Below are 18,842 nucleotides of genomic sequence, written 5' to 3' on the forward strand. Positions count from 1 at the left end.
ACAGCGTATGCATATTACAGATTTTTATATTTGTTTCTTCTTTACAGCACTGATGCATGGCTCAGTCCTGGTTACTCTTTTCTTTAGCAAGCATAAGTCTGGTTTACCTGCTCACTCAGGTGTCATTTGTGTAGAATTACTCTAGTGCATTTGTATAACAGAGGAGCTTTGCAGTGTCCCAAATGTAGCAGGATCTTTAGTCTGAAATTTGTTTTCATTATGCAATGAATTAAATGCTGTACTTCAGATCTTTCCTTTAAAACACATTTTTCTATGTAGTTGAAATACATTTACTGTTTGTGTTGTCAGTTCTTACTCCTGTAACCAGTGTTTCAAATTTTTTAAGAGGACTAGAAATGAATATCCTGACTTCTTGTTTTGAACCTGATTGTTGTACTTCTAAATCTTCTGAGAGAAGATTACATTTTTTGCTTCTCAATTTTCCCTCTGTGTATCATATTATTGTTTGTTTTGCCTTTTAATTCACGGGACTACTAATCTAAAGTGAATGCCTCTTACAACCATTGTCTACAAAAACACTTCTCTATTCTAATTTGTTTTTGTTTTAAGGATGTTGGCAGTAAGTTTCTCAGAGGAGTTTCCTTCAACTCCCTGTTGGAATTTACTTGCCTTTCTGGTATGAAAAATCAAAGGAGAGTTAAAAGCTTAGTGTGCAATTAAGTGGAAGGGAGTCATGCTAATAGTAGGGAGAGGTTAATAGATACATATTTTAAATAGGAGAGGTTAATAGATACATATTTCTTTTACAGGGAACATCACAATTTTCTTAAATTGTGTTTGAAGCTGCTTTCTAATCACCTTGCACTTGCACTGGCTGGAGGTGTAGCCACCAGCATTCTTGGACGGCAGGCTGGTCCTCTTCGAAATCTCTTGTTCAGACTGATGGACTCTTCTGTCCCTGATGAAATTCAAGAAGTAAGTCATGCCTTGTTGTTTACATGTGAAAATTGTGCTACTCTTTTCTCTTTTTTTTCTGTGTAGTTAGATATTTATCAGACTTTCTGAAGAATTCTGACTTGCCAGTTTTACTCATTAAAGGTAAAAAATATAGTCACCATCACTGTTTTATGATCTGAAGGCAAAGGAGAATGTTTGCATAAGAATTTCAAAAAGCTGCTCTATTTGGTAACTTTTAAATCATTCTTCCCTGTAATAATGAGTCTAAAATGTTTTTGTTGTGTATTGAATAACTGACTTGGTTGAGTAATTCTCCTAAGATACACCCTTACAGGAAATAGCAACTTTTGTTGGTCTTGTTTCACTCCTGCAGTGTACTGCGTATTGTTTGCGTCACAGCATAAAGATTAGTGTGCTATTGTGTGGTAGAATTCTGATATTAGATTAAGTTAAGCAGATATTTGGGATATATCATGTGTGGTGTATGGTATTTTTTAAGGATACAGGTGGGTTGATTATTTCCCTTCTCCACTGAAGAAGTATTTTCGGCTGCTCTGATTTTAGGTTGTAATTGAGACACTGTCAGTTGGAGCAACTATGCTACTTCCTCCATTGCGAGAGAGAATGGAATTGCTGCATTCTCTTCTACCCCAAGGTCCTGATAGATGGGAAAGCTTATCAAAAGGACAGGTAAGGTCAAGTAAAAATATGCCTGAGAGCAGTTGAGGTATACTTTGGGTTTTTCTGTGGAAACATTTTGAGCTATGAAGCGAGCCTCATTTGCAGAGTGCGAGCGCATTTCTGGGGAGATGGAGTGCAAGGCCCAGCATAACAAAATCTGTAAGGCAGCCTGGCTAAACTAGCAGGGGGTGAGGCAGGGAGCACTGCTTGTTTTCTCAAGTGAAGGTCAACTACAGAGAGCTTATGAATTGCTATGGTAGTGTATCCAGACAAGTTTAGAAATAAGATAATTTTGAATGCTAGGTTGATTGAACAAGCCTTGGTAAGAGGAAATTAACTGATTCCGGGAATGAGTACTTGTATAATGCTTTCCCTATATGGATTTCACCCTACTTTGCAAAGATGACTGCAAGGTTCATTTTTGTACCCTTTTTCCTATGTACGGTATAGGGAAATTGTGTGTCTCCCACCCGTCTTCCCAGATAATCAGATTTCTCCAGGAAATACTGGAGAAAGTGTTTGGTTCAGTGTCTCACACTCATTGCCCATCATGTGGGCAGTCTGGTTTCTGTCTCTCTTAATCTCACATTTTTTCTAGGTATGGTCAATGTAATACAGAATATTTATCCATTCTCTAATAGTACAAATCTTCTTGAAAACCTGGAATATTTTGGTAAAGCCTTCCAGCTTATTTCTGTGTCCCATTAGAAGATTTTTATTGGGTGACTATGACTAATTCTTTTTTTCTTCTTAGCTCATTATTTTATCTTTATTAACGAAGAGTGATTTTTGTGTCTAAACATTCTCCTTCAGAGAATGCAGTTGGACATCATTCTGACAAGCTTGCAGGATCACACCCATGTAGCTTCCCTGCTTGGCTATAGCTCCCCATCTGATACTACGGAAACTGCCTCAATGTGTATCAGCTATGGAAACCTCTCTGATCAAGCGTATGCTGTCCAGAGCAGTCATCCAGATACTCATCTAGCTGAAATCTTAATGAAGACTCTTCTGAGAAACTTGGGATTTTATACAGTATGTACAGGCTTCATATTAATTTTTCTTTGAAAATTATATTTAATTTTTGGTATTTTGAGGGGTTACTATTTCCCCCTCATCTTAAGGAAATGATGCTCATTTTGTTTATCTGAAGTAGCACTGCCACATGTATTTGTCCTTAAGTGGACTAAAGTCAGTTAAATAATCTCTAACAATATCTCTAACAATGTGGTTCTAATATTACTTTAGTGGTATTTATTGTTTAAGGTGATTACGTAAGTGCAGCTGGTTTCATGTCAGACTATTTTATTGCTCTTGCTTCGGTTTCAGATTTTTCTGGAAGACAAAACATAGCACAAGAAGTAAATAGTTTGTATACAATGTTTGTCAGTATAATCTCAGCCATCAGGGAACAATAAACAGACACCAGGAGCGTTGATCTCTTTAATTAACTTCACTATGGTGGTAACTACCTTTTAATAGAGCAACAAGTACATGTCTTACTAAACACAGTTTGTCAGCCAGATTGTTGTTCTTAGAAAGTGTCGGGGAGCGTGGGAGCAAATCACTGACTCAGCTTCTTAATCAACCAGCCAGTTGAATTCAACAGAGAGAAATCAGAGGTTTGGACTTCTTGGCATAGTGTGGAGTTCCTCAGCACAGGGTTGGCATTGTGTTGTTCTTCCCTCTAGGCCTCCTTCAGTCAGCAAGGTGGACCTGTCTGCTTTGAATTGGCTACTTGAAACTAACTCAGTTTTTCCAATGGATTCCAAGGGAAGTCAAGCAGCCATCTATGTTCTCTTTCTGCTGCCATCCTGGATAGTGCAGTCAGGGATTATAATGTGAGATATCTTATGCATCAGCCCACAACAGATGCTAAGGAATTATTCCACATTTTTAACACGTGTGCTTAAATTATTTCAACACATTGTGCTTTGGGGGCTAGGTTAGGAACTGAGTTTTTGAATCTAGTTATCCTTGGTGAGGAATAAAAGCCTTGCTGCATGTGAAAGTAATATGGTAAGAAATGTTCACCTGATGGCTACTACAGTTGCTCCTGTGGCATTATAAACAATTGGAATTTCAAGTTTGGTTATCCCATGATCCACTTGACGTTATCCAATTCCCTCAGTACTTACAGATGCACATAGTAAAGATGAAAATGCTTCTTTTTAGGTGATAATAAAGTATTATATTATAAAGTTCTTGAAGCAGAGTTAATTGCTATCTTTTTCCCGCTTTTGTCTTAATAGGACCAAGCCTTTGGAGAACTGGAAAAAAACAGTGATAAATTTCTACTAGGTACATCATCTTCAGAAAACAGCCAACCTGCTCATTTGCATGAGCTTTTGTGTTCCCTACAGAAACAATTGCTGGCTTATTGCCACATCAACAGTGTTACTGAGGTGTGTATCCTTATTTTTACCATTTAGGAGAGAAAAAATAATTTGGTATTCATAAGTATCAGAATGTTGTAAGGTTCCTTTTGAAAATCTTCTGAGTATTTGAAAGCTGAAGTGTTTTAAATAGTGAACCCTTTATACGTATTTACAGAATTATTCTTACGTTTGTTTCTTTCTAGAATTCCAGCAGTGTGGCACTGCTTCACAAGCACCTTCAGCTTTTATTGCCTCATGCTACAGATATCTATTCCCGTTCTGCAACACTGCTTAAGGAAAGCTCTTGGAATGGTAGTGTTGGGGAAAAACTGAGAGGTAACTGTCCATGGAAAAATCAGCAATGGTGGCTCTATAAACATAGGGCACTTTTTTTTGCTTAGGTTTGAATTTAAAAAAACCCTTATTTTTCCTGTATCTGCATAAATTAGTATCCCAAGTCTCCCCCAAAGGAGGAGATGAGGTATCTAACCAGGAATGGCTGGTTCATGTTTTTGATAGGACATTTTGTGTGCAGGAAAAGCACAGATTGAAGAATGAGAGTTCTCCATTCTGTTCACCTTCACTCCAGAATGTCAATGTGAACAGAATACAGAATGTGCATTAGTTTCAGTTTCATTAGTTGTAGATTTCTCTTTTTAGAAGTATAATTATTGTGATTACTGGCAAGTGTGTAACTAAAATAAGAAATTAATAAATAAACCCTTCAATTAATCCTTTATTGTTTAAGACATTCTAAGATAGCTGAGGTGCAATTCTTTGACTTTTAAAATTTCCATAGTTCCATAACTGTAATTAATTCAGGTTTGCTTTCTTCTCTGCAGATGTGATTTATGTGTCAGCTGCTGGCAGTATGCTCTCCCAAATTGTCAACTCACTGTTGCTGCTGCCAGTGTCAGTAGCCCGGCCTTTGCTGAGTTACCTGCTGGATCTGCTGCCACCTTTAGATCGTCTCAACAGACTCTTGCCTGCTGCAGCCCTTTTGGAAGATCAGGAATTACAGTGGCCTCTTCATGGTAAGTGTAATAACAAACATGCTTTTAATCTGAAAAATAAACAGTGGCATCTATTCTAGTGGAATTTACCTCTCCCTTTTAAGATGACACCGTTTGTTTTTTTTTTTAAATTGTGTGTCCTGCTGCATCTCCTTTTCAATTTCCTTAATGTATTAATATCCCTTGCCGTGAAATACTTTTTTCTGCTTTGAGTGCCGTTTCCAGTTGTATCCTTAATCTATACTTGTTTATCAGAACACAAAAGTGTGTATTAGAGAAAGCAAGTTCTTGGGCAGAGTTTAAAAGAGCTGTGCCACGAATGGTGGTTGTCTGCCGTGCTGTAGTTCCAGCGCTCAGCGATCTGTTTGTCCTAGGTGCTGTTTCTTCAGTTGAAAGGTTGCTGATTGAGGGGCAAATCTGCAACTAACTGGGAAACATGAACAAGATCTGCCATTGGCGTTGGGATTTTGGAATTGTTTGTGACACCTGGGCAGGGATGACTAACCTGCCACTGAATATTTGCAGGTGGCCCTGAGTTGATTGACCCTGCGGGCGTGCCCCTGCCACAGCCTGCCCAGTCATGGGTGTGGCTGGTGGACCTGGAGAGGACGGTGGCCCTGCTCATCGGGCGCTGCCTGGGGGGGATGCTGCAGGGCCCTCCAGTGTCCCCCGAGGAGCAGGACACGGCCTACTGGCTCAAAACCCCTCTGTTCAGCGATGGAGTGGAGATGGATATTCCTCATTTAGGTGAGCTCTTCAGTGCCAGTGCCTAATAGTCAGTGTAAATATGTGTTCAGGCATGAAATTTCTGATGATGTTTGAATAAGTCCCTGTACTAAAGACTTGTCTTTCAGCATTCTTGTCTATTTGTGTAGTAATACAAAAAGTTCCAAAATGGTATTTAAGGTTATGATGCATTTTTTATAAACAGTCTTGGAAATGCATTCTGGAGAAAAAAAATCACAATTTCTCAGTGGAAATTGTTCACATAGTTAATTGGAAATGTTTTACTCTTAGATGCTCAGCATATAACAGACACTCCAGGAGCTCAATTTTTCTTACTAATTATTGGAAAAATTTCTTCTATTTTATTCTACTTGCAAAATGAGTTCTTAATTAATTAGAAACAATACTGTTAATAGCAAACTTCATTCTTGATGATCCACCAGAATTATCAACAACTCAGCAGTGGTGTTGCATTCATCCCTTCCTATCTGAATGGGGCACTTGCTTCTTTGTGCCCTGTTCCTCTTAGTTCACATCTCCTCCTCCCTCTGGTTCTGAGTAGGCTACTTCAAGACTTAAAAGACAGAGTGTTTTGAAATAGGTCTAGGCAGTAGTTGCAAGTGCATAGCTGTGCAGTTCAGGTAGAATTAATGATACAGATTTATGCTCCTGAAGAAGAGTTGGATAATGCTTTTAAATCTCCATAGATTTTAAGTAGATTGTCTTCTAAGTCGCTTCCCTATGTAAAGTGAATTTGTGGAAGGACAGTAACATGTCTTGATTTTTTTTTTTACTAAGAGGAAAGTGAAAGATGGTTTAAGTGCTGTTAGATAGATGCATCTATTCCTCAACATTTGCAGAGTTTAATTTCTGTGGTATTTCCCTTCTGTTAGACAAATGCATGAGCTCCTTGTTAGAAGTGGCCCTGTCTGGAAATGAGGAGCAGAAGCCCTTTGATTATAAGCTGAGACCGGAGATCGCAGTCTATGTTGATTTGGCCTTGGGTTGTACAAAAGAGCCAGCAAGGAGCCTGTGGATCAGTATGCAGGACTATGCTGTCAGTAAAGGTAAGGTGTTGAAAATACCTGTGTATGTTGAAAGTAAGTTAAGTGCTCCAACTACACTCCTAGCATAATCCTGTATTTTCTTTGGCAACGATTTTTAATTCTACAACATGATGGAACGTAATAATAAATTAAGTTTATGATCTTTCTTTTGCTTTTTCTGTTGCTTACTTTTGACACTGATTTCAGTGCTTGGCAAACATGTAGCTCAATGTTGTTTTCCCTCTGAACTGGTAAGAAGAAACTCTTGTTTTCTTACTCAGTTGTTGTTTTTTTCTATTTTCTGAGTAGAGCAGGGTGAAACTTGGAATTAAGAATAAAAATTAAAGGGGAGGAGATGGGGGAAGGCAAAATAACTTGCAAAATATGTTAGGAATGGAATGAAGGGGTAAGTCAGCTTTTGTTTTTCAAGTCTCTGGGAGGATGGTCCACTATTACTACTATTACAGTAGTAATAGCTTTTCATGTGTATTGCCTAAAATCTGGGTTTCCTGCTCAATCCTTCCAGGTTCCTTTTATTGAGATCCACTAAGCATTGTAGTTGTACTGTAATTGCTGTATTGAGAGATAATTTTCTGCAGCTCTGGCCAAGCTGAACCAGATGAAGAAAAGAGAAAATGGTGTTGTGTGCCTGTTGCGAACAACACAGAGAATTCTGTTACAGGATTCCACAGAAGTGGGAATTCCAGTAAAAACAGTGCTGGTTATCTGCTTGCAAAATCTGAGTTGAATGGGTGATCTGTATAATTTAGGCTGTGGAACTGGGTTCCTTAGAAGTTGATATGGGTCTGCTCTGTTCATCTGAGTGAAAGTTGTATGCTCACGTTAGCAGAGCGTCACAGGCAGTGGCATGGAACTTGCTGAAGAGCAGGTGTTTTAGACTAGATTTTCCTATGGCCAGGTACATTTTGTCATTTCTACAGCAGTTCACAAGGATTTATAGAGAACATTTAACACAAAAATATATTATGAACTTATTTGTAAAGAAGGGGACAGTAATTTTTTTATTTCCCCATGGAGAATTATGGTGCTTTGTGAAGGTTTGCCTGGCAGTTCAGTTATTTCATAGTGGAGCAATATTTTTGTAATGGCTCTTTTTAAAGTGCGGGAAAGTATTTTTGAATTAAAAAGTTAGTTCCTTTAAAAAAAAATTAAATGGCTGAAGGTATTGAATGCAATATTAAAAAAAACCAATATTTTTGTTTTTTGGGAACGGTAGCCAGTTTTGATAAATCATTTCTATTTTCAGATTGGGATACTGCAACTTTAAGTAATGAATCCCTGCTAGACACTGTGTCCAGATTTGTCCTTGCAGCTCTTCTGAAACATACGAGTTTACTTAGTCAAGCTTGTGGTGAGAGCAGGCAAGTAACTCAAAGCTGCTATTAAAAGTTCAGCTTGATTTTTTGAAAAGAAGTTTGTGTGATTTGTTTCTGGCTTGATGTGGTTTTCTGTAGGTACCAGCCTGGTAAGGCCTTGGCAGAAGTTTACCGCTGTGTGTATAAAGTTCGGAGTCGCTTGCTTGCCTGCAAGAACATGGAGCTGATTCAGACCAGGTCATCCTCCAGAGACAGATGGGTAAGGCTGTGCATCTCTTTGCAGTTCTTCTGGCTTTACTGGCTATTTAGAAAATATTATGTAATTGCCAGTATTTTTTTCTATCCTGTTGTAAAACCTTCATGAGTTTCCAAATGAAAACAGGCAGGGTGTAATTAGGAATCCATTAGTCTGGAGTATGTGATATTAATTCAGTTAAAGAAAATGATTGGTTGGCATCATTTGACCCAAGTCCTGCCTTGAGCCTGGTTTTCCCTCTTCCCAGCTCTAGAATGCTGGGCCGCAGAAGCCCTACAGTGTAGCTGGAGATAGCTCAGCTGTGTTGGGCAGGCCACAGCTTTGTCTTGCTGCCATTCCTGAATCCAACTGCATTATCTCTGAACATCTCTCTTCCCTTTCCTTGCCTACTCCTTCTTCCTTCTGCCATGGCCACATTATCTTCTTAGTTCTAGCATTACTTTAGGGCAGCCTGTCCTTGTCAGCCCTATGTGAATGTCTGATATGAGAGCACTGGGCCTGAAACTGGCTACTTCTAAAAAATTTTATTAAGCCAGATCAGCATTAGTGATGAAAGTGTTCAGTGAATTATGGGATTGGGGCCTGTTTAGCAATACAAAGTAGTCCTTAAAGCAGGTTTCTCTGATAGGATTTTTAATTGTGGTTTGCAATCTACAAGCAAGATATTTATAATAAACAAAAGTCTCATATAATATTAGGATTAAGAGGCTTTTTAGCTGTATTGTGAAGCACTAGTGGTGTTCTTAAAAATAGTGTAGGTATGTCTCCTACTTTTGATTAATATTATGGGGATGTGTGTATCTTGCCCACTTTCTTTCTCAGGTGTGGGTTTAACATAGTTGCAAGAGGCTCAGCACTTCTGAAAGCATTGGGTGTGCATGCAATAAGTTCTGTTACTCCCAGAAATTCTCAAACTTAAGGATGCAATGCAGCAGATCTGATATATGTAGTAGATTTGTTGCTTCAGATTTAATGCCATTGGGAAAAAGTACCTGGTTGGCTTTTACACAGTCTACCCAGGTTTATGGTTTCTGAAGGCTTTGGTGCTGAAGTGTCAAAAGTTTGTCTGTAGAGTGTAAGTAAGCATTACAAGGAGACATTTTTCTGCAGATAATCTGAGTCATGGTTACAAAAGGAAAATTAAATTTTCCAACTTAACTATTTGAAACCTTGAATGTAAACAACTGTCTTTGTTGTATATTTCACACAGTATCAAAAGTACTTTGTGGTAGGAAGAAATCTCTTATTCAATGCCTATGTCCTTGTACATTCATTTCATTTTGGTGAGAATTTCACTTCATGTGTGTAATTTTTTTAATCAAGATGCTAGATAACCAAGAATCTGCTGATGTTGATACTCAAGAACATTCTTTTACTCGTACAATTGATGAAGAAGCAGAAATGGAGGAGCAGGCAGAACGTGACAGGGAGGAAGGACACCCAGAACAAGAAGATGAAGAGGAGGAAAGAGAACATGAAGTTATGACAGCTGGTAGTAAGTACTGGTTATGTGTTTAAATAATGCCATGTCCTTTGGAAGGAAGGACAGTGTCTTCTTCATGCTGAGATAAAATTGAAAAATTATTTTAAAGATTGTGAAAGATCTGTCTGCATAAACATTTTGAGAGGTTTATTTTTATACAATCATGTAATTTTTTTTTTTTTGTAGTTTAGGAAAGTTTTTAGATACAAAGGAATGTGAATACAATAGGCGAGTTCACTGCAGTTCAGGACATATGACATATACCAGCACTTCTGTATGCGCTATCTGCAAGATACTTGGTTTCATCTTGTTTTCACTGAAGTTCTTGTCATTGTATCTCTGAGTTTTCATCAGGATTTAGATACAGAATTTTGGCTGTATCTGTATGTGTTGTTGTTTTGTGCTTTGAAGGGTAATGTTACTCTGAAGTTTGGAAACAAAACTGTTGTTAATAGTGGACTGTGTTGGAATTCACTTGTGTCTTTGAATGTCTCTGCTCTTAAAAATGTGGAGGTTTCAGTCAGAGTTTGGTATTTTTAACAGTATTTGCCAAATTTTCTCCTGGACTTTGTGAACATCTTATTTAATTCTTCAGAAGATAGCTTGAAAAAGGTGGTAGTCCAGCTTGATGGGGTAGTTAATCCTTAATTTTTTCAGTTTCATTAAAGCAACAGACAGTCACACAAGTTGGTTTTTTCTCTGTTCTGAACTGAGTCTTCTCCAAGACAGCATTTGTGTTAGCCTTGGAGCATTTCTGTAGAATGCATGTTAGCTTAGAAAATGAAATTGGCTGACTTGAAATATTTTCCGTAGCTGCATAATTTTCTTTTCCAAGTATTGTTCCTCTGGATACTGTTAAAATGTTCTTGTTTTTCCCATCTCTGCTGTCAGTTTCCACTCTCTGACAGTTTCCCATTAGGCCTTCCACTCCCATTTCTCTTTGGGACCTTATTGACCAAAATGTATGTTACACCTTTAGTTTTATAGAATGTGTCATTCCACAGAGTGCAGTGGAGCTGAAGTGCACATTCATGAGCTGATTTGTGGTTCTAGAAGATTTACATGTCACCCACTCAGTACAGCCAGTATGTTTGGCTGCTTGATTTGGAATTATTCTGGGTAAATGCTCAGAGCTCTCAAATTCCACCTAGACAGGGCTTCTGGGTACAATAAAGGAGATGTATCCAGAAAACTTCTGACAGACAGTCGGAATCAGCATTACACACACAGATAAGTAGGACTATGATGACTCTCTCACTTTTGTTCCCAAGGGATGCTGAACCTGGCATGTGGAGTTCTATTCATATCAGTGAAGGAAGTATTTGGTTTTACTTTTGCCTTTCCAAAGGAGATCTGAATCTTTAAAATTGAAGTGATTAAGTCAAGAGAACTTTAGTTCTTTGGACATAGATGAGGAGGGCTCTCACACATACTCTTTAGAAGAATCTTACCTTTTAGACTACAGCAGAATTAAGTAAAGTGTAGGCTAAGAAGTTTGATAGGATCTTCATTGTACTGCCCAAAGCTAATAAAAGCCTGAAGCTGTTCCAGTGTCAAATTGGAGATATTCTGGGGTCTGTGATGCAGATTTACAGAAGTATTATTTTATATACATCTGCTAAAAGGCAAATGTGAAATAATCTCTTTCTCTTTGATGCTATGCAAACATGAGTTGGGTTGCAGTAAGACACTGAAAGAGTTTGAATGTTCTGTCAAAGAGCATTGTCCTTCATTTTAAAATTAATGTTGTATAAATACTTCTTTTAACTTGTTTGCATGACTTCTTTTATGGCACTGTATTAGCATTGTATTCTTTCATTGTTAGAAAAATATTAGTTGTTCTTTGTAGTGGGGTGGTTCTTGGCCCAATATGTAGATGAATATTTTATTCTCTGTGGCTTTGTCTAGAAGCTAAGACTTTCTTTTTGTGTTGTATATTACAGAAATATTTCAATGTTTCCTGTCAGCCCGTGAAGTAGCTCGCAGTCGGGATCGAGATAGGATGAGCACAGGGACGGGATCTAGAGTTGATGATCCACCTGCTCAGTCCCAGCAGGAACGAAGGATCAGCACTGATCTGACAGAAGGGCAGGATGTGTACACTGCTGCCTGCAACTCTGTGATCCACAGATGTGCCTTGCTGATCTTGGGCGTGAGCCCTGCCATTGAGGAGCTGCAGAAGCGAAGGGAGGATGGGCAGCTCCAGCAGCCTCCCTCTGCTGCTCCAGAGGGCATTGGGCTCATGACCAGGTGGGCTTTGCTGACTCTTACACCATGGTTAACTTTTCTCTACTCCCTTTAGAGTTGATTATACAACCCAGTTTTCCTCTGAGCATTATTGCAGTTTTATTTAGAAGAAAATTACTGCTGAGAGCAGTGTTATGCTTCTGTTGAAAAGAGTGATTTTTCTCAATTTTTCTTGGCCATGCTAACTAAACCTGAAGAGTTTTATTCTTTGTGTACCCTATTTGCTTTTCAAAACTGGGCTCTGTGGTAAGTAGTTCCGATCATCAGGTGTACAGACAGCATGAGGTACTTGGAAAAATTGTTCATTTTTCATGTGATTTTTTTGCCTTTGGATTTTTATTTTTACCATATTTATGGTTTTTTGAACCATACCAACATCCTACATAGTAGTGTTAAAAAAAACAAAACAACTGTGTATGTTTAAAACAAAAGTTTCAAAGCCTGTTGTTCATGATTGATTTTTACAGATATTCCTATCATAGGCATGGGTAAGACTAGTTGTTAGGTGTCCTGTTTTGATACTTTAAATTAAGATATTGATGGGAAAGATATTAAGATATTGAGGAGAAAAATTTATATATATTCAGTACCCTTTTATTCGTTTTGCCTCTTTTTGGAAATCTAGTCCCCAAAGCACGGGTGGCTGCCTCTGTCATTGTGAAAGTGGCTTTCATCCCCAGCATATCAACTTTAGAATGCATTTTCTGGGTGGGTTTTTAATAAGTTCAGTGCTTTTTCACCCACTTACTCTGTCTCTGTTTCTTGTCCTCTCAGCTCAGAATGTTTCTCTTTACTCTGTGTAATACTTATGAAGGCTCTAGAGCAATCACTCAGTTGCGGTTGACATGTTCACTTGACTAGTAAGGCTGTTAAGAAGTAACAGAATTTACTAATACACTTTTTAAATATAATTGAAGCCATCAGACCACTCTTTTCCTCTTTAATGTGATCTTGTAATGTTCTGTGATAGTCTCCTCCCAAATAAACTGTGGCACCTGCTAAATTTGGCTATCTTACCTTTGTGTAATATCAGCATTTTTTTTTCTCTGTGTGTGTGCACACAAATGTGTGTGCACCTGAAGCAGGAGTGAAAGTCTTACAGCAGAAAGTCGCTCAATCCATGCAAACTCAAGCTACAGACTGATGAAGTCAAGAAGTGAATCTGATTTGTCTCAGCCAGAATCAGATGAGGAAGGTTATTCACTGGTAAGTAAACCAGCATGATGTATTTAGGGATTGTCAATAGAATATTTGTATGGGAAGTACATCTGAAACATTTATTTAGCTCTGTGTTTTGGTACCTTAATTCATCATTGTTAAGAGGAAGCACTAATGGTAGAAAAAAATTGAAAAATTATAGCTCTGTCAACTGTCTCACTTTTATGGTGAGGGATGAAATGTAAGTACTCTAATATTATGTACCACATATTATCATCTGAGGAAATGAGGCTTTTATTATTCTTTTAATTTAGAGTGGAAGACGAAATGTTGATTTGGATTTGGCAGCATCACACAGGAAGAGGGGTAAGTTCTTTACCTAGTAACCTGACAAATGTTAGGAGTTTCTTTAGTTAAACTATGTTTGCAGTTGCGTACACTTTATAGTTATCTACCAGTTTATCGTTAACTACCAGCTATCTACCAGTTAAAACTGAGCATTTAAAAATAGCATCTAAAATAATTGTTACCCACTCTGTGTTGTGTGAACTTCTGTTGCTTTGTGGCTTGGTTATCGTATTTCCTTGGTTATTACTCTTCATTCTGGTTTCTGCAATTGTAATGGTCTTTTGAAACAAGTGAGGTTTTCTGTTAAGTGAGTCAAAAATGTGCATTCTGTTTTTACTCATGACTTCAAGAATAAAAAATTGTGGAATGTTCCATTCTTGTGCTAACAATGAGCTTTTACCATAAAATGTGCTTGAACCTGGGGAGCTTGTATTCAGAAGACACTGCTTTGTTTTGCATCCTTTGAACACCAGCACATCTACAGAACCAAGCAGCCACTTTTTCTGTTGCTCTTTGTTACTGCTTCCTACTGGGGAATCTCAGTGGGCTTCCTGATAGAAGGTGGTGGAGGGACTAAAAAGTCCCACTTCCATCTGGATGATGCAGAATCTGTCTGAAAATCATGACTCAGGTATGCTGTATCTGTAAAAAGCATGGGACTATGCAACAGGAATTAGGTTGAGTTATAATATTCCTCAGTAACAGAAGCCTTGATACTGTTGGTTAACGTAAGAATTCTGGTTTAAAAGGCTTAATCATTGAGCAGAATACTCAGAGGTTTCATGTCTTTGAAATTTGGAATTGGAAAAGGTGCTATCAGTAGCAGCACCCATTAAATTTCAATATTTAATGTGGGAAGTGGTGCCTTTCCCATGCATAATCAGTTGAAACAGTTGAGCAAATAAAGAAATGCACTAGAGCTGCTTTTACTGTGACAGCAGATGTATCATGGCATTCTCAGGGTTAGAAGATCTATCAGAAGGCCTCTGTCAACACCTGATCTGCAGGACATTCTTTGAAGTTGGCATTTTTAGCTTTGCCATTACTCTGACACAGAACTCTGTGCTTGATATCCGTTGTGTTCCAAGAGTAACCTAGGAAATAATCTTGGATTCGGTGTCAGGTACAATATGCCTCATGAATTATGTTTCCTGGACTGTTGCTTATGCCAATGTTATTTTCGTCACAAGCCTCAGGAAGTGAGTAATAGTGCAAGAGCAGACTTCATCAAAACTATTTTACAGCAAAAAGATTCTCTACCAGGTCTGAACACTGAGAAGAGACTGGTAAATACAGTGAATCTGTCCAGAACCTAAAAAGACGCTCGAATAGCTCATTTGCAAACTGCGCAGTGTCACAACATGTACAGATACCACTGTTTTGGTAGTGGAAGACTTCCTGGGGAGTTAGCACACAGTAATGCAAGCTTGTTTGCTTGTGGTGGATGATACATATGCCAGTTTTGGTTGATAACCAGTGCCAGAGTCAGAGAATGCAGGGTGCACCTTTAGGAAAACATTTCTCATACATCTGTCAAGGTCAGGAAAAGATCTACAAGTATTTGTGTGATAAATGGATGGGCTGTTCAGCTCAGTGCTTTTTGTGGTCTTTTGTCTCTTGTGACATGTCTGTTTTGTGAATCCTAGTTATCTCCTAGAACTGAAGCATGTCCCAGTGTTTGGTGAGGGTGTAACTTGCAGCTTTTTTGGATTGTCCACCCCTTGTCATGTGGCCAGCACAGTGCAGTGGATGTGTGGTGAATCCCCTTCAGTTTTATCTTTATTCTTGCAGTGTGCTGTGACTAATAAAGGAGATAATACTATGAGTTCCTATGGTCTTTTTGATGAGTATGGAAGGAAAAGCATTCTCTTCTAACTTCATTAACATCATAGCCACTCAGTCCAATCTTTATTCTAATTACCGTCTTAATTTATTCTGTCTATTCAGAAAGAGAACTGGGCTATTCCTGCCTGAGGATCCTTTGAGTATCTTGTTGCCTGCTATTATTCAGTTATTTCTTTATTAGTAAACTTTTCCTTCCATCCCTACAGAAAAAGTCTTTTTGAGTAATTTTGCAGTAAGGGGTAATGAGCAGCACATTGCTGTTTTCCCCTTGTGTCTAAGCTCTTTGTTTTTTCTGTTGCTTAGATTAATTCTTTCAGTTTTGCAGATGTTGTACAAGTTGTGAACAGTGCCTGTGGGGTGCTGTACACCACGTTATGTACACACCAGTAAGGAAAGCACAGCCAGCAGGGCAGTCACAAACAGCTACAGATCAGTGAGAGTCCTCCACTCTCGGCTTTTCATCCTCTACAGCTTAACTCAGTGAATTTCAGTGTACTTGTGTGTACTGCTGTGCCTAACTAACACAGCTGGGCTACTCCAAAAAATGCAGCAGCTAAACTGAAATCCAAATGGAATTGAAATATTTTAGTGTACCTGTAATGATTAATTCTGCCTTTGAAAATTGACAAATTGTGCTTTAGGAAGGGACTTGAACCTACCACCAAACATACATACACATGAGTGCAGACAGCTGTGCTACATGCGATTATTTCTTTTTTTCTTAAAGGTGGAGAATTTAGAAAGACTGTTATCTGGGCTGTATTCATGCCAAACAAGAGTAAATATTTTTTCCACAGGGCTTGCTGCTTGGTATATTGTATTAATTGAGATAAGACTCATTGTGTAAGTCAGAATAATATGAGGCAGAGATTTTATGAGTATGTTACCTTCTGTTTCAAATGTGTGCTTTTGTCTTCTGCTTCTTGTGTGGTGTAGTGTATTTACTCCTTTTTGGCCAGTTGAGCCCCAGAAAAAAGAAGAGCTTCAAGCAAGTAACTGATGGCATGTTTATTTTTTGTCTCTATAGCTTCCCTACATAGCTTCCTTTGTTCTATAAAGTGTGCATTGCAGCTGTGCCACATTCATTTAGAAAACTCATTATTATAAGCTGGCTTATAAGGACAAGTAAAGTTCTTGTTTTACTGCAAGCTTCAGGTTTATTCATCTGTGCAGCTCTGTTCATGTGATTGTAGAGGCTTCTGGAAGCACTGTACTGCAATCAATTCTGTGTGATTGATATTACACAGAATCAAGCTGAGCTCCAATGTAGTCACATATTTGATTCTTCTGCTGATACATAGTATGTTCAAGAGGGAAGAATTTACTCTGTGCCCTAATGGTTAAACATTTTTAGTTCTGAAGTATTCTCCTTTGATTTCTTTGTGTCTAAACTCTCACCTTTCAATTATAACTTCTATTATTCTACATTTAATCTGTAACTTGTAATCATTGCACTTTTCTCCGAATTAGAAATATTTTTACATTGGTCTTATGTTTAAACATTCCTACATTTTGTATTAAAACAATTAGCTAAGATGTCATAGTTTCTGCAAATATGAAATAATTTAAGGTTTTACTAATACATGGTTGGGTTTCTTATAAGGTTTGTTGCCTATCAAAACAAAATTTTCTCCTGGTGTTCTGTAAACCTGTTAAAGATTTCCTTTAGCTTATGATTTAAGCCACTGGAATTGGCTTTTGTTTCTTTACAAATGCTTTGATTCTGTGCTGTGGCATAGTGCATTGTGGGGCAGGTGGAGGGGAGGAAGCTGAAGTCACTGTGGGGTCCATTGAGCTCTCCTGCTGTACAAAGGCAGGAGGGCTTATGGGGCTTTTGGCAAGAGCTGTTGCTCTGTAGGCAGTGTTTTGTGGCCTAGGAAATGGTTTAGCTGTGCTTCCTGTGGCTAATCTGAGGCTTCATTCGTCCTCTCCTCTGGGCTCTGTTCACCATACACTTGCCAGGAAACCGCTTCCTACATGAAACCAAATATTTTAGCACCTGTTTGTTCTGTTCTTGTTATCTTATGTTTCTCACCGGCTACTTCCCCATGTAACTTAGATTTTAAAGGAAAGTTTTAAAGCAACTATTCTAACAATTGATGTTAAAATTAGAGTAAAAGTGATCTTTTAAAAATATTATTGCCAGTTATAAATTGTAAAATTGAGTAATAAAATTTCTTTAATTTTTTTCACAGTAAATGTGATAAAGTAGATTGTTCTCTGTAAACCATGTAGTCTTAGTGTGTTATGTAAAGCAGCAGAGATTAGGAAATTAGATTGCACTTTGAAAAGAAGTGTTTGAACATGATCTTTGCATTATCCAAAATAAATTTGAGTCTGTATAACCTAGAGTACTGTGGTGATTCTTCCTGAAACCATAGCAGTCTGCTTAGTAGCAAGTGTAAGGAATACTATGGCAATGCACATTAGCACTATTTACTGAAAACAGAATGGGATGTGAAGAGGTTTTCATAATTTGTAGCCCTGACAATTAAATTTTTGGCAACTAAGTATAGGTACCCTGGTTGGCAAAAGAGACACAAAATTTCACAATATTTTGAATTTGTAAAGTGCATGAAGGTGCAAATTGTGACATGCAGGTGCTGACTCACTGGTGGAGTAACAGCATTTTGCCTTTACTTCAGGAAAAAAGTTATGTAGGTTGCTTGGAAAGTTAGCCCAAGTTCAAAACCGCTGTGTCTGTCTTTGCTTCTTCCTGTGAGCAGGTGCTGTAGGGAGGCAGCATTTAAAGGAGGCCCTGTAATTTGGATCTGGCTGTTACCATTGGAACTCAGGTTTACTGTTGAAAGCAAGCTTTGGACAGATTAATTCCTATGACTTCGTGTGACTTTTCCCTGAAAATGGCTATGTTTAATAATGTTTGAAGCTGATACCCCACAGAAAGATGTTTAAAACTGAAGTAATATAGATTTCTACGAGTACTGTGAGCAGATTGTGATTCTCCAAATTATAACTTACTGTACACAAGGTAGATAAACATTTAAACATTTTGTATACATCATGTAAATAATCCGAACTAAAATTTCAAAGTGAGTGTTAAATGCAGTTTAGGTTTCCACAGAGATCTCCAGAAACTGTCTCTCTGTATAGATGAGAAGTCCTTCTGATCAGGGTGTGCCCTCTTGTAATACTTTTCATGGCTCCAAGTGGGCAAACAGCACTTACAAAAGGAGGAAAGTTCTGACTGATGCCTATCAATGGACTGCTAATGAAGTTATGAGTTGAATGTCATGGCACACATTCGTGCCAGGGAGAGAGTTGTAGCAAAACTCTCTTGGAAATTGGGTCAAAGCTATGGTGATAAATTGCAGTGCTGCAGAATGATGACTGATGCTCATTGGAAGTCCATTTATTAGTGGCAGTAAAGTTCCAGGTAATGACATGC

The 18,842-nt window shown here is 38.2% G+C and overlaps 1 protein-coding gene across 15 annotated transcripts in view; it reads left to right on the forward strand.

Moving 5' to 3' along the window:
* Nucleotides 1–18,842, forward strand: part of HERC1 (HECT and RLD domain containing E3 ubiquitin protein ligase family member 1) — a 101,807-nt gene that overhangs the window by 42,284 nt on the left and 40,681 nt on the right. For 13 of the 15 annotated variants that reach the window (XR_005630120.1, XM_039731486.1, XM_039731478.1 and 10 more), the window contains exons 12-25: nt 771–936; nt 1,483–1,608; nt 2,413–2,634; nt 3,852–4,004; nt 4,181–4,313; nt 4,820–5,011; nt 5,516–5,737; nt 6,610–6,783; nt 8,030–8,144; nt 8,238–8,358; nt 9,679–9,850; nt 11,782–12,088; nt 13,168–13,291; nt 13,558–13,609. Coding sequence is in view for 14 of the 15 variants with exons in the window: in XM_039731486.1 (XP_039587420.1) it covers nt 771–936; nt 1,483–1,608; nt 2,413–2,634; nt 3,852–4,004; nt 4,181–4,313; nt 4,820–5,011; nt 5,516–5,737; nt 6,610–6,783; nt 8,030–8,144; nt 8,238–8,358; nt 9,679–9,850; nt 11,782–12,088; nt 13,168–13,291; nt 13,558–13,609 (2,279 nt within the window). In the remaining variant the exon portion in view is untranslated. The remainder of the gene's footprint in view (nt 1–770; nt 937–1,482; nt 1,609–2,412; nt 2,635–3,851; nt 4,005–4,180; nt 4,314–4,819; nt 5,012–5,515; nt 5,738–6,609; nt 6,784–8,029; nt 8,145–8,237; nt 8,359–9,678; nt 9,851–11,781; nt 12,089–13,167; nt 13,292–13,557; nt 13,610–18,842) is intronic. The other 2 variants (XM_039731425.1, XM_039731467.1) reach the window with 1 other exon arrangement.

This window comes from Passer montanus, unplaced genomic scaffold, assembly GCF_014805655.1.
Source record: "Passer montanus isolate IOZ18808 unplaced genomic scaffold, ASM1480565v1 scaffold111, whole genome shotgun sequence".
Lineage (NCBI taxonomy): Eukaryota > Metazoa > Chordata > Aves > Passeriformes > Passeridae > Passer > Passer montanus.